General features: G+C 46.7%; 1 protein-coding gene across 1 annotated transcript in view; it reads left to right on the forward strand.

Moving 5' to 3' along the window:
* Window positions 1-16,046, forward strand: part of CC2D1B (coiled-coil and C2 domain containing 1B) — a 38,876-nt gene that overhangs the window by 13,005 nt on the left and 9,825 nt on the right. Inside the window, exons 6-16 of the mRNA XM_069737908.1 lie at window positions 7,299-7,421; window positions 8,076-8,310; window positions 8,430-8,539; window positions 12,094-12,169; window positions 12,247-12,318; window positions 12,828-12,952; window positions 13,482-13,554; window positions 13,645-13,769; window positions 15,213-15,360; window positions 15,456-15,628; window positions 15,816-15,944. Coding sequence (XP_069594009.1) covers window positions 7,299-7,421; window positions 8,076-8,310; window positions 8,430-8,539; window positions 12,094-12,169; window positions 12,247-12,318; window positions 12,828-12,952; window positions 13,482-13,554; window positions 13,645-13,769; window positions 15,213-15,360; window positions 15,456-15,628; window positions 15,816-15,944 — 1,389 coding nt within the window. The remainder of the gene's footprint in view (window positions 1-7,298; window positions 7,422-8,075; window positions 8,311-8,429; window positions 8,540-12,093; window positions 12,170-12,246; window positions 12,319-12,827; window positions 12,953-13,481; window positions 13,555-13,644; window positions 13,770-15,212; window positions 15,361-15,455; window positions 15,629-15,815; window positions 15,945-16,046) is intronic.

The raw sequence follows: 16,046 nt of genomic DNA on the forward strand, positions 1-16,046 counted from the left end.
TTGGTCAACATTAAAGGGGTTGTCCGGGCCGGGTACAACATATTGTAGAAGCGCTCTTGTGTAGCGCGAAACGGCCGTCGTCTCGTCTGCCACACTCCCACTCGTTGCTTTCCACTCCCCCGTGCCGTGAAGATGTACTGCTTGGTGTTACAATAAAGGACACTTGAAACTGCATATTTGGTGAGTGCATTTGCGTTTTTCTATTTTTTGGATTTCTCTCAGACTTTTTTCACGCAAGTAGCACCTCCATTTATCTCGCGGACTGCTATACATTTCTGATGTGCCACAGTTGATTTTCTCTGGTCTGCGAGCTGAGCTGCTCTTTTTTCTCTTTTGGTGTTTTACAACATATTGTAGGACATCAGTATGGGATCGTCGAGGGTCTGGCACCCCCAAGAATAAGTTATTTCCTCTAATGGATAAAAACACTTTGTAAGATGATGCAAAGGGAAGCTCTATTCCATGTGTAGCAGCTGCTGCTGGGTACTGCAGAGCAGCCTCTATAGTAAAGTTCAGCTCTATTCAGTGTGTAGCAGGCGCTGCAGGGTACTGCAGAGCAGCCTCTATATTAAAGTGCAGCTCTATTCTGTGTCTAGCAGCCGCTGCTGGGTACTGCAGAACAGCCTCTATAGTGAAGTGCAGCTCTATTCTGTGTGTAGCAGCCGCTGCTGGGTACTGCAGAAGAGCCTTTATAGTAAAGTGCAGCTCTATTCAGTGTGCAACAGCCGCTGCTGGGTGTACTGCAGAACAGCCCCTGTAAAAGGAATAGGAGCTTTTTTGCAGTACCCTGCAGCAGTCAATACACACTGAATGGAGTTGCACTTTGCAGCTCCTTACAAAAATGTTTCCATCGAGCAGCCACTGAAGCAAATAACAGCTGATCAGTGGGACCACCACCGATCTCACAATTTTGACCTATTTGATGGATAGGACATCAATATACTGAACCCAGACAACCCCTTTTAACCCCTTTTAATGTGTACTGGGGTCTTAAAATAGTAAAAAAATGAAATGTTTGAAAGGCGTAGTGTTAGAGGGGTTTTTTCTCCCCCCAAAATACTGGAACTTATAGTTACCAAAGAGGAACTCTCCCTGCACCTCTGAGGTCCGATATCAACTATTAATGCCAAATTGACTACTAATAATTAATATCCACTTAATACCACAACGTTATCTTTACCTTATACTATACACTAACTGCTACCTATTCCTTATACTAATATACTAACTGAGACAAGACCGTGTATCAATAAAAGGTATTTATTACACACACACACACACAAGTCTGCAGTCTATAACATACATATATATCTATACCCAAGCTGGAGACTATAAAAATATATACACAATATACGGATATTACAACTCTAATACAGTAATACCACTACAGTATACAGTGATATCCCAACAGTATCACACAGTATTGACCAACAATATCCAGTAATATCACAACAATATCACCACAATATAAAAAACCCACAATTAACTGCCCGATTACCCAAGTCACACATGCAATATCAGCCCTCCCATCTATAGCTTACTAACCCTAAGGCCTAAGAAGTTACAGGGTTTAGTAAGAAAAAGGGATACAGATATTCTTAACCACCATGTGGCTCCATGATCATTCCAGCATGCAGGCACAGCAAAAGAGGCAGAGCACATGTGTCTTGTGCCTTTTGTGTCCAGCTAGAAGAGGTGTGTCCAGCCCCAGGTGTGTGGGGATGAGGTCACAAGTCTATTGTCCATTGGCCTAAATCCTAAATGAAACCTGATATACCAGCTTGAGGAGGGGGCTACTGAGCACATGTGGGGGAATTATATATCACTGAACACATCTCTACATAAAGATACCGTATATACTCGAGTATAAGCCGAGATTTTCAGCCCAAATTTTTGGGCTGAAAGTGCCCCTCTCGGCTTATACTCGAGTCAAGGTGGGTGGCAGGGTCGGCGGGTGAGGGGGAGAGGGTGCTGAGGCATACTTACCTAGTCCCAGCGATCCTGGCACTCCCCGCCTGTCCCACGGTCTTCGGTGCTGCAGCTCTTCCCCTCTTCAGCGGTCACGTGGGACCACTCATTAGAGAAATGAATAAGCGGCTCCACCTCCCATAGGGGTGGAGCCGCCTATTCATTTCTCTAATCAGCGGTGCCGGTGACCGCTGATAGAGGAAGAGGCTGCGGCACCGAAGACAGCTGTGACAGGCAGAGGGAGCCGGACGCCGGTAGCAGGTAAGTATGTAATATTCACCTGTCCGCGTTCCAGCCGCCGGGCGCCGCTCCATCTTCCTGGCGTCTCTCTGTCTTCGCGTCCTCTTGCTCTGACTGTTCAGGTCAGAGGGCGCGATGACGCATATAGTGTGCGCGGCGCCCTCTACCTGATCAGTCAGTGCGGAGAGACGCTGGGACCGGACGCTGGGAGCTGCAAGCAAGAAAGGGGAGTATGTGTTTTTTTTATTATTATTGCAGCAGCAGCAGCAGCAATGGCACAGATATATGTGGAGCTCTATGGGGAAATATGAACGGTGCAGAGCACTACATGGGGCACAGATATGGGACAATATGAACAGTGCAGAGCACTATATCTAGTGACAGTTCAGGATGGAATGAAGCATAATTCTGCACTTGGGTACCTAGACATTATCCACACGGCCATCAGCTCTTCCCTGCCGTTCACCGTAACCCACATCTCTATCCACCGAGTGTACCACCTTCTTCTTTCTTGGAGTCTTATTGCAGTCTTCAGTCTCTGTTCTGGTCTTTAATTGTCAATCTTCAGGTATCGGTCCATCCCAAAGCCATCTTTCTCTAGTTGTGACGGGTCAGACTCTGGAACGGCTTCACCCTCACAGTCCATAGTTAGTCAACATCATCCTGTGTGCACCCGTCACCTTGCCAGACTTTATATTACTCTCCTATAGCTTGATTCAGCAGGATTTTGAGAAGGTCTGGCATGATGAGACTGCTGGATGTCATAGGTTTTTTTTTTCTCTGGGCCTCGCGGACTCAGGCACTGGAAACGACTTGACTCTGGCACTGGAAACGACTTGCATCAGACACGACTTCCATCAGACACTTCTCCTGTAATCTTGATTGAAGATCGTTGATGAGGAACCTCCATAGATAGATACGCAGATCTTTACTAGGCAGGTCAGAATTTCTGGAGTCGAGAGTGATGTCACAGTACCTAAGTTGGCTGCGGGAAAAACACCGTCTAATTCTAACCGACGTTCAATCCATCCCTTACGAACTTCACCATTGCTAGGGCTAAAGTGGCAAATAACTTCGAAGCTGTGTGGACCTCTCCCTAGAGAACCTCACTCTTTTTCCCTATTCACACAAAACACATATATTACAATTCCATAATGCATACAGAGACTTAAGCTAAAATAGCATGGCTGCTAATGATCCATAATGCACATGCAGATCATTGATCCACGTACAGTTGGAGTTACCTACTGGCAGTAAATGCATGAACACCTTTACATGAACACACTTACTGAGTATGTCAATGTACAGGTAGTCCTGGACTTACACCTAAAGTGTCTATATGCACACATATGGAATTACTACACAGTAACAAGACAATGAATATAACATCATTATTATATACAATATATATATATATATATATATATATATATATATATATATATATATATATATATATATATATATATATATATATATATATATATATATATATATTGGATTTGGGGTAAAGGACTGGATTTTTCTTATGTGCTTAACCCCCTTCACCGGCTGAGTTAATGGTGCTCAGCCTGACTTTCATGCAGTTGGGTGTCCAGTCTTTTGGTCCTCCTGCAGATCATAAACAGTCCAATATATATAATAATGACCAGGAGGAAAATGACATGACAAAGTGGCGTTGGGTTTTATTAGAGTCTCTTCCTCATGGCTGAAATGTGAGAGGAGATGTTTCAGCTCGGCACCAAACGTAAGAGGGGTGTTCTGGAGTCTCTCAGGGCATCTTGGCAAAGGTCAAGACTTCTTCTCTGGAGTGATAGGTGCTCTTCTACATAGATACCTAAAATGGGACAAAAGGAACAATATGCTCTGGGAGATCCTTATTTGATGCTTCCCTGTCCCCCCCAAACTCACTCATTCTATATACTTTTACTTCAGGGTGACCTCTCCCTGTTAACCTTTCTTGAGCTGCCCAGTAATTCGCTAATGCCTCAACTCTCCTGAACCCCACAAAATGAATGCAATTTTCTTATTTATAGTTTGATCCTAGTCAATTGCCTCTGTTTCCTATACAGACACCCCTATCAGTTTTCCACAATTCAAAAGAGTAACATACAACCCTCGCAGCTACTTAACACCCTAGGAAAACTAAACATTAAACTAAGGTAGCCGAACTTCAAAGCCTAGGTGAACACACATCTCCCTACCTATCTTAAGGTACCTTCACACTGAGCAACTTTACAACGAGAACGACAGCGATCCGTGACGTTGCAGCGTCCTGGATAGCGATATCGTTGTGTTTGACACGCAGCAGCGATCAGGATCCCGCTGTGACATCGCTGTTCGTAGCTAGAAGTCCAGAACTTTATTTGGTCGTCAGGTCGGCGGGATTCGTCATGTTTGACAGCAAAAGCAACGATGCCAGCAATGTTTTTACATGGAGCTAACAACCGGCGAGAACGATAAGTAGGTCACTGGATCGCTCCTGCATCGTTCTGGAGTTGCCGTGTTTGACGTCTCTACAGCGACCTAAACAGCGACGCTGCAGCGATCGGCTCGTCTATATCGCTGCAGCGTCGCTGAGTGTGACGGTACCTTTAGTTCAAGCAACAAATCAGAGCATCCATGGATGTGACTCTATTATCCTGCGATCTGTGTTACTCTTATCATTATGAATTCTATGGAAAACTGGAGCTACAAAAAAAACAACTACCATTAAATAAGCCATCGCTGGATCGGCGTCACACACGCCGATCCAGCGATAACAGCGGGTGATCAGCGACCAAAAAAAGGTCCTGATCATTGACCAACGATCTCCCAGCAGGGGCCTGATCGTTGGTCGCTGTCACACATAACGAGATCGTTAGCGGGATCGTTGCTACGTCACAAAAAGCGTGACGTTGCAACGATATCGTTAACGAAATCGTTATGTGTGAAGGTACCTTTAGGATGCACTCTTAACAATGTCACGTTTGAACTTTCTTTGTAATTTAGACAGCACATATCTGTCATTACTTTTCGTTATTGGATCAAAGTTTTGATAAAATATTTGATCCCTCACCTGTTCCATCACTCCCCCCTTTTTGCCCTGCACAGGGCACAATTGGTCGGGAATCGGACCTTGTTTTCAGAGACAAAGAGAAGGCCGGCACCACATTTGAAAAATCATTGATGATATTTTTTAGACTAGTAATCAGTTGGGAACTAGTATCCAGCTCCACACTGCACTGATTAATAATGGCATCACTAGCTGCTGCCATTTTCTACACAGCTTTGATCTCAGCCCCAGACTGAATCAGCTGGGCTTCCATATCAACACAATGATTTTTCATTTTCAGCAGTTGTGATTCAAGACTGTTAATCTGGAAATTGGCTAACATGTGTAGTCGTTTACTTGATTTATTGAAGACCGACCATGTCTCTATGCACATGCTGTCATGCCCACATGCTTGTTCCAATAGGGCAGACCACAGCATGTCTGCAGATTTGGGTATAGTGGGAGCTACTGGATTAAATTTCCTGTGCTTTGCTAATCTTTTAAGGGTTGTTAAGTCCATACTCGGTCTTCCTGAAGCCATCTTGGTCGTCCTCCTTGTCCCTTCTCTGCTGCTTGAAAAAGGTCCTTCTACCTCTGGGATGCCTTTTCCTGACCAGCTGGACTTTTACCTTGAAAACGACTATGACTCTTTGGAAGATTGGACTGGAAAAGATCACCCCAAACTCTCAAAGATTTACCAAGCAAAGGAAAAAGAAAACACGTAAAAAATCAGAAGACTGGTTCTCTGTTATTCATTTTGTTACATGTATAGCTCGTATTGAAAATCTGCGTCACCCGTCTGAGCTATCAGCGCTCTGAACGCACAGAATTACACAACAGTTCACCCTGTATCCATGTAATCTGTCCACGTCCCTCCGGCCTGATCAGTTCACAGACGATGACCAGAAATTCAAACAGCAAAACATGTTCACCAAAATCTAAGCAGTGGCCTGTAGCTCGCCATTGTTAAAGGAGGGGTTTTTTCTCCCCTCCATGTTCCGTGTATGAGATTAGGAAAGAAAATTCTACTTTCTTGCAGGAATAGATCAGCACCACTCTTGGCCAAAGGTTATGTCTGGTATTGCACCTCACTTTAACATTGGTTAGCTATGATACCAAAAACATTAGAACTTGAATAGATTATCGCAAAATGCATCTGTGGGTACAAGATGGGGAAACATGTTTAGGGGCGCCCACTGCTTTTCATTTACCAGTCCTATATTGATCTCCCAGTCACTTCTCATCAGGCCATGTAGTGTTTCCATGCTCCTTACCAGTAAAAGGGCGTATATATGAGATATAAGCCCAGATCCAGGTGGATGCAGTAGCACCTGGGACTAGGGGAAGACTCGCAGAACAGAAGCTCTGAAGGGCATGTCACAATTGTAGGTAGCAGAATAGGTCATTGTTTAGAGATTTAGCTCCGGAAAGGCTAAGGCCTGAGCCACAAAGATCTGACCGGGGTAGATCAATCTGCCCTTTTCCACATAGGACCCCCATGTGTTGCAGACCACACCATAAGGGCCTGCCTGAGAATTGGGTATCGAACGGAGACTCGTGGGCTCCTCATAGAGGAGCAAAGTAGCACCTGCGGTGGATGTGAGATCTCTGGTTTGTAGGGATGGACTATAAGATGAGTCCATCAAACTGCTTGGTGTTTACCTATATTGGTTTTTGTAGGAGGACGTATTGCAGCTTTGGCATAACAATAGTGGGTATCGGCTGTGCTATAATCAGATTGCTGCTGCTAACTAACTAGATGCTGTTGTCACTCAAAAATGAAAAATAAAAACAAAAATTATAAAACTTGGGGGGGGGGGGAGGTAAGAAAAAATAAAAGTGCCAATATGAACTCTAATTATATAATCTCATACTGGGTAATAAAGGTCGTGCACTGATCTCATACAAGGTCACTGCGATTATAAATAGTTATTTTTGTCTTTATTCCTATCGGAATGAAAGGTTTTTGTCTCGGTAAATGCTTTGTGTTTTCTGCGCTTCATTATCTAATTAATGCATGTTGTGATATGACCCACTTTTTTTGTGTACTCCGCAGGCGAGCGCCGGGGGACTCGTCCAAACGCTAGAGGAACGGATCTGCAACTACAAGACGGCAATTACCAATGCAAAACAGAGCAACGAGGGCTCCAAAGCCCGGCGCTACGAGCGGGGGCTGAAGGTCAGACCCGCTTGTTACAGTATTTCTTGCTTTGGGGCATCATGACATCCGTATTTAGGTGCTAACCTTTGCACATTTCCTTTTATTCCTGCGCTTCGGGTCCTATACCTCAGAGTATGGCACAGATTGCAGCACAGCTCACCATTATTTGTGCATCTGTGCTATTTTTGGCCATCTAAAATTGGCATCACTTTTTAGAAGTATGTCCCTCTCTGTGACCAGATTGTTATGCCATATGGCAAGAAAATCCATTCTTGTAGACACGTTTTAGTTAACTCAGATCTCATAAATTTACAATTCCGGGTCACGTTTTCTTGGATTATTGTTACATTCCTCCCGTTAAAGGGGTTGTCCACTACTTGGATGTAGATAGAAGACTATAGCTCCATACACTGCGTAGTGGCCGTTCCTGGGTACTACCGCTCAGCTCCTAGCCACTTCAATGGGAGCTGTACTGCTGCTGGTGAGAACGGACACACACAGTTTAGGGAGCCATGCTGTGTCGACTGTGCTCCTGTTACCTGCCGTCGCTGGAACTGATTAGTGGGTGTGCTGGGTCTTGGACCCCCACTGGTCATAAGCATATATCTAAATATCTAAATAGTGGACAGCACTTTTAACAGTCATCGCATCAATTGTCTCTCCATCTTGCAGACACTGGAGTCTATGTTTAAGGCAGCCAAACAAGGGAAACCAGTGATAGAGGAAGAAATGCCACCTCCAGTGGCCTGTGGGACGTCTACGACACCTGCCGAAGCCGCAGTGGTGGCCACAGAGGAAGAGCACCATAGCCAAACTGAAACCCTTCCCACAGGATCTGCCAGCAGCCAAGACCAGCCAGAGAGGACAGAAGTGTCAGCTCCGGGGGCCGAGGAGCAAAGTGAAGACGGTAGGACTCCTTCTAAGCATACATGGTCTCTGTGCTTTCTTAGTTCGGTTCCCTGCCACCCCCCGATCATACACCATAGCCATATACGACAGTATGTCTGTAATGTTATTAATTCACAGAAACAAAAACTGTGCTGACATCAAGACAGAGGGAGTACAAGATGGCGGCTCTGAGAGCGAAACAGAGCGGAGATCTGGAGAAAGCCAAGGAATACATGAAGATTGTTAAGGTATTTATTGGGTGCATGCAGTGGATCACACATGGTTAAAAGCCGCTATACTACAAATGAATGCAGGCTCATCATCCACACGTAGGGAAGAAGAATATTAATACGGTTACATGATCAATATTGATTTCACAAAAGTCCCCACGTAATATTACATTCCTGTAATATAAGAAAAAGTTTTCAAACTTCCTCATCTCGGATCTTAAAGGGATTGTCCACTATCGGACCGGTGCCTTGCCTGTCCTCTGTACTCGGAGTTGGATTCCCCACCAGTCTACTAGTATCAAAATCCGGTGGCCACTGATCGGTTGCAGCGTTCACATTTTGTTCGACAACGAGGAAGCATTTAAATGCCGCTGCCAGGCAGCCCCAAACGCTGTTTTCTTTATCGCCTCTCATTGGGGGACACAGGAACCATGGGTGTATGCTGCTGCCACTAGGAGGCTGACACTATGCAAATAAAAAAAGTTAGCTCCTCCTCTGCAGTGTACACCCCACCGACTGGCATTATACTCTTCAGTTTAGCTTAGTGTCAGTAGGAGGTGGACACGGGTCTTTCATTAGACCCTTATCTACCTCAATGTGCGTCGTTTCTTTTCAGGTTTTCCGGAGGGATACAGGGTGAGCAGTCACACCTGTAGTCCCACAAAGCGGACTATGAGTACGGCGTGTACTGCTACCTCGTATCCTCCTAGATCCCTCCCCAGGACCAAGAGCCTAGCACACAAGCGTGCTCAGAAGTCCGGTCCTGGCTCCGTCCCCCACCCACTCGCCTTCCAGAGCCTGTCGGTTGGAGGAGACGAGGACGTCCACCAGCTCCAAGGACGTCTAATATCTTCCATGTTTTTAAGGTTAGTACGACGGCGTGGGATGTTAGGTAAGTATTTGGTGCTCCTTATCAGTTCTTCTTAGGGGGCCTATTGGATTCCCTACCTTACCTGCTACTTTGTTCAGCACGGCGCCTTACAGGCAGTCCCTCTGCTATTTCTGCGGCCGCACTGCTATCCCTGCGGCCGCATCTTTTCTGCTCTGGGTGACAATTAGGGACACCATCTTTTGCGCGGCGGCTCTGTTGTCCGGCCGCGCTGTTTCCCCACGGCGGCGATCGCTCTGCCTTCTGCGGCCGCATGCTCTTCCCTCTGTGGCGCGATCACCTTTCAGGCAGCCGCGCTGATCTTTTCTCGGCGGTCGTACCCTTTTAGGTGACTCGCGGCCGCGGTCCTTCCCAGCGGCCGCGGTCGTCTCCTGCAGCCGCCGGCTTTTACTTTAGGCCCCGGTTCCGGCGCTCCTCTTTACTTGCGGCAGCTGCCGCACCTGTCAGATGGGACGCCCGCAGCTTTTCCTTTGCGCCCGCACTCATTTCAGCGGTCACCGGCTTCTAATTTAGGCCCCGGCTTCTCCCGGGGCCTACTTCCGGTGCCGCGCTCCGCCCACTTCCTTGGCCCTTGCCGAGGTATCCAAGATTCTCCTTTGGGCAGAGGCAACGGTTCCGGTGATATCCGCGGTGCACATCCCCGGCGTGGACAACTGGGCCGCCGACTTCCTCAGCCGCGAAGGCCTCGCGGCAGGGGAATGGTCCTTGCATCCGGAGGTCTTCCATCAGATTTGTCTTCGATGGGGGACTCCGGACGTTGATCTCACGGCGTCCCGAATGAACAGGAAAGTTCCGCAGTTCGTCTCCAGGTCTCGCGATCCGCTTGCAGTGGGCGTCGACGCTCTGGCCATTCCTTGGTCACAGTTCGTGCTGCCCTACCTGTTCCCACCCCTTCCATTACTTCCCAGACTGTTGAAAAAGATCAAAGCGGAAGGGGTGCCGGTCATTCTGATCGCACCGGATTGGCCCAGAAGAGCTTGGTTCGCGGAGCTCGTCAATCTTCTCGCGGACGCTCCCTGGCGCCTTCCAGACAGGCCCGATCTGTTGTCTCAGGGTCCGATCTGCCACCCGAATTCTCGGTCGCTCAGTTTAATGGCATGGCTGTTGAGACCGCGGTTCTAAGAGCGTCCGGCCTTTCGGACCGGGTAATTCACACCATGATTCAGGCTCGGAAGCCTTCATCTTCCAAGATCTACTACCGTACCTGGAAGGCTTACTTCCGTTGGTGCGAGTCCAACTGCGTTCCATCCATGTCCTTTTCTCTGCCTTCTCTTTTGGCCTTCCTTCAGGCAGGACTGGATTCGGGCCTGGCTCTTAGCTCCCTGAAGGGCCAGGTCTCTGCGCTTTCCAGCCTCTTTCAGAAGACCTTAGCTTCTCGGCCACAGGTTAAGACCTTCCTTCAAGGAGTAGCCCACGCTGTCCCGCCGTACAGGGCCCCTGTGGACGCATGGGACTTAAACCTGGTACTGGACGTTCTGAGGGTTTCTCCCTTTGAGCCTCTTAGGGAGATTCCTCTATCTGTTCTTTCTTGGAAGGTGACCTTTCTGGTGGCCATCACGTCTATTCGCCGCGTTTCCGAGTTGGCGGCCCTGTCTTGCCGTCCTCCGTTTTTGGTCATTCACCAGGACAAGGTGATCTTCTCCTCTGGAGCAATCGTTGAACAAGCTTGACCTCGTCAGGGCAGTGAGGATCTATCTGGATAGAACGTCCTCTTTCCAGAAGACGGATTCCTTTTTCGTCATTCCTGATGGCACGCGCAGAGGCCAGCCGGCTTCTAAAGCGACTGTTGCTCGCTGGATCAGAATGGCAACTTTGGAGGCTTACCGGGTCAAGAACAGAGTGCCCCCTCCTGGGATTAAGGCTCACTCTACCCGGGCAGTCGGCGCCTCCTGGGCGGTGCACCACAGGGCTTCCGCCCTACAGCTGTGCAAAGCGGCAACTTGGTCTTCCATCCACACGTTCGCCAAATTTTACAAGGTCCATACCTACGCTTCGGCAGACGCCGGCCTAGGCAGAAGGATCCTGCAGGCGGCAGTGGTGAGTCCTCTGACCTGATGGAAGTCTGTTTTCCCGCCCTAGGGACTGCTTTGGGACGTCCCATGGTTCCTGTGTCCCCCAATGAGAGGCGATAAAGAAAACAGGATTTTTGGTTGCTTACCGTAAAATCTGTTTCTTGGAGCCTCCATTGGGGGACACAGCTCCCTCCCAATGTTTTTGTTATATGTTCTCTGACTGTTCTCACGTTTACAGTTCTCAAGTTTGTGGTTATGGTTTTCAACCTTGCTACTTATCTCCTACTGCTTTCTCACTAACTGAAGAGTATAATGCCAGTCGGTGGGGTGTACACTGCAGAGGAGGAGCTAACTTTTTTTATTTGCATAGTGTCAGCCTCCTAGTGGCAGCAGCATACACCCATGGTTCCTGTGTCCCCCAATGGAGGCTCCAAGAAACAGATTTTACGGTAAGCAACCAAAAATCCTGTTTTTAAAGGCAGGTGCACAGCTTTCATCTGCCCTTTAAGGTGCGGGCTCAACTCCTGTGCCTACTCCACTGCAGCATACATTAGTTTTAACATACATCCGGGTACAGGAAGTGGATAATAAGGAGGTTTTTAGTAGCGGACAACCCTTTAAAAGTTGTATCCTCTCACATATGTCCTCAAGGTTATGTTTTTTTATTTCAGAAATTCAGCAATGTTCTGGAAGCTCTGGAAAGCGGTCAACCTGTGGATCTTAGCCAAATGCCTCCTGCTCCAAATGGTATGTAAGGGCAAAAGCAACAGAACAGCCTGCAGACATCATGGATTTTTCTACCATTTTTTTTTCTTGATTCTTAGACCACAGTGTAAAGACCCCAGAAGTGGCAGTAGCTCCAGAACCTCAACCATCCGTCCCTGTAACTGCACAAGGTGAGAGTGGACACAAAGTGAGTTTAGAATATTACTGGGGGTGTCCTGCAAAACTGGTCCATAGGATAGGGTGAAAAGCACCTCATCTCTGGGGTGGGGGGGGTTTCACAGTTAGGACCACCACTGACCATGAGAACTTGGGAAGTGACCATCGAGCGTGCTTCTGTTTCGTTGACAGAGATACCTTCATCAGTCCCATAGTCAATGAACTTGAGCAACAGCACAAATGTGCGACCACTGCTCCATTCAAAGGGGCCGTGTAATTTCTTTTCATTTTTGCAAAGAGCGAGGGTCCCAGCACTGTGATTGACATTTATCAATCACAAAACCGCTAGTGGTGCTGTGTGACCAGTGGAAAAGAATCTGATTATCTTGACTTTGCTCTTGCTTATATAAATGGGTGTTTATAATAAAGGTATATTGGTAAATTGCTTTGAGGGGGGAGGGATGTAAGTGAGCAGGGCAGAAATAAAGCTGGTATTGACCATGTCCTGTTTTTTGTGGTATAGCAGCCCCGGCCAGTTCTGTGTTACAAGGTCTACAACAGAGAATGGAGAGATACAAAACGGCAGCACAGCAAGCCAAAGGCAATGGCGATGACAGAAAAGCAAGAATGCATGAAAGGATTGTGAAGGTATGAAGGAAGGTCCATGATATGTCTTTATCATTTCCATACGCCAAGGAGTTATCTGTTGGAAGTGATGGGTTGTGCACAGTGACACTTCCAGCCACCACCGGTGCAGGACACTACGATGGAGACCCATTCACTCGGAGCGAGATGTTTTGCCGATCCCTGCTCACCGGGAGTGCAGGAATTTAGTGGGGTCCTAAAAGTTGGCCACCCCCCACCGATCATAAAGGCACATGCTTGTGATATGATATAACATTGTTTTATTTTACCCTAGCTGGTAGGTGCGCTCTCATTCAGGGTTAGGCAAAGACAAGTAAAGTCGTGTTCACCGCAGCTCGGGGCCAACATTGTGTTTCTATGCAGAGGGCTGCACCTTTATTTTATGGTCCACAGGGCATTAAAAAGAATGTCTCAGTTATGTGAAAAATGCTTATGAATCACCACAAATGTTATTTCTGCTATTACCCGCTGCTGAGAAAACTTTGTCTACTTTCATATAAAGCCAATTAACCCTTAGTATGTTTGCCTGCAGCAATACCAGGATGCCATCCGAGCACATAAAGCCGGGAGACAGGTGAATCTGGCCGAGCTCCCCGTTCCTCCAGGTAAACCATGTATATTTATATAAAACAAGAAGGCGAATGTCTTAGACTACGACAGGCTTTCAAGTGTAAAGATCTCGGTTTTTGATATAGGCTTCCCTCCGTTTCCTGGTATGGAGGACACAGAAGGTGAGGGGAGCATGGAGAAAGCGCTGGAGGCGGCCCACAAACTGGCAAATGCCAAGGAAGATGAAGAGGCCAAGGATGAAGATGAGGAGGTTAGATAATGTCTCCTTTAAGTGTTACTTTGCTATCCATGTATAAATGAATTATTTTTTTTTTACAAATCACAAGAGACTGTACAAGATTGTACCGTGACACTAGAGGAAGGGAGCTCAAATACTTGTGACGACACAGGACGCATCTCGTGAATGCTCCATTCAAGATCTTATGATTTATAAGGAAATTTGCTGATTTTTATGGCTAAATTAGTAAACCTAGTTATCTTTTAGTTAAAATACAGATCCAATGCAAAAGAGTGCTTCTCTTGTTTGTGCATTACAGGGACAAATTATTGAGGAACTCTCATGCTCTATTTCTCCTGCGATGGCGTGGTCAGGTCCCTCGCAGATTACAACTTGCAATTTGTTTGTGATAGAGTTTATAAGCTCTGGCCTGATTACTGGATCTGTAGCCGGCGCTCCTCCAATGCTGCAGACGCTGCCTGCGCTTGTGGCATTGGAGGATGCACAATTCAGACCAGCAGAGCGACCATGCTGCCAGTCTGAACTGTCAATCTTCAGGAGATCTCCGCAAACGAGAAGCCAGGAGATAGCAGAGTGGTGCGCTCCTGAAGACAGAAGATCAACACATGCCTTTTAATATTTTCAGTATTAATTATCGTTAAGACAGGATTTTTAAATTTTTTTTTTTTTTACGTGCGCAAGATTGATGTCTTTAGAGGGAGTTTGTCAGCAGTATAGACCCCTCAGAAGGGAAAAATATCTAGACAAGCAAGGTTCAAAGCCGTTTAAACATACTTATGTCAATGGGCACTTCTACTGAAACTGAAAGGGAGAAGATACAGATTAGATATTAGAAAAAACTTTTTGACCGTTAGGGTGATCAATGAGTGGAGCAGACTGCCACAAGAGGTGGTGAGTTCTCCTTCAATGGAAGTCTTCAAACAGAGGCTGGACAGACATCTGTCTGGGATGATTTAGCGAATCCTGCTTTGAGCAGGAGTTGGACCAGATGACCCAGGAGGTCCCTTCCAACTCTGCCATTCTATGATTCTACTACATTCATGACCAAGAAAAAGAAGTTTTATTCTGACTCGTGACGTGATGTAAAATGTCCAGTGGGCGTTCCCTTTACCATGACTTGTCCTGGACTTTCTGCAGTAAATGCCATAACCCTGCCCCTCTTCTCAGAGTGGCGACTCTCGCATCCATCCAGTAGACCGCTGAAATGGTTACACAAGACCAAAGGGGAATAGATTGGGGAGTGTTTTGTGCAGAGGGTCCACGTTAACTGCTGCTCTGGTTTTGAGCTGTGTACAATGACCATAGAATTATGTAAAAAGTTATACCATCGTTCGTTTGCAGAAATGTCCATTCAGAGCAAAAACTTACCAGTAAACTGATAAAATATAACTCCAGTCACATGTATATGATGACATCTGTCAGCAGTATGTTATTTCATTACATTTTATTTTTCAGGGTGAACAGCCGGCAAAGAAACCTGTCCCTCAAAAACCCACCCAAGTTGTAAGGCCGCAGGTGTCGCCAGCTGCACAACCACAAGATGAGATGCTCAAAACCAAAGGTGCAGATACGGCGGGATCTCCGGAAAGTCTCCCCCCTGCAGGTATTCTTTGCAAACGTTCACAGTATGATCCAGTGCAGGATGCTTCGCACTACATCGGTGCCACGGCCAACACTAATCCTGGTTTTGTATTTCAGTGCAAGAGCAGATGGAGTTCTTGGAGAATCGGAGAAGACAATACAGAAAAGCCGCTCTACAAGCCAAGCAGAACAACGACCTGGAACTGGCCAAACAGCACATGAGAGTGGCCCATGTTCTCCAAGGCTCTATCGACAAACTCAAGAGCGGAAACCTGGTGGACATTTCCAAGGTGGGAGCGATGTTCAGATTTGGACAACATTGCATCATTTTTATCCCTTCATGTCGTTAGTATTTGCAAAAACCGCATCCACAGACTCATTTTAGACAAAGTATAAGTGATGCAATGTGTCCACACACGTAGATTATTCTCTGTGGATAAATCTTGCATTCACTGGTCTGAATTCCAAATCTCCCAGGTTCCTCCTCCTCCGCCTGTGGATGAAGACACTGACTTTGTCGTGGTGGAACATGAGGACGGCCGGCAAGCACAGAACTCGGATGAGGTTTATGCTCAATTGACAAAGATTCTTCAGGAGCAACATGAGGTACATGACACGAATCCCCAAACTATTTCACCAGTTCGCTCACTGCAAAGTGAAGTTCTGCATAAATCCACAGTTTGTAAAATAAATGTCCTGATTGGAAAT

This window comes from Ranitomeya imitator, chromosome 8 (genome assembly GCF_032444005.1).
Source record: "Ranitomeya imitator isolate aRanImi1 chromosome 8, aRanImi1.pri, whole genome shotgun sequence".
Classification (NCBI taxonomy): domain Eukaryota; kingdom Metazoa; phylum Chordata; class Amphibia; order Anura; family Dendrobatidae; genus Ranitomeya; species Ranitomeya imitator.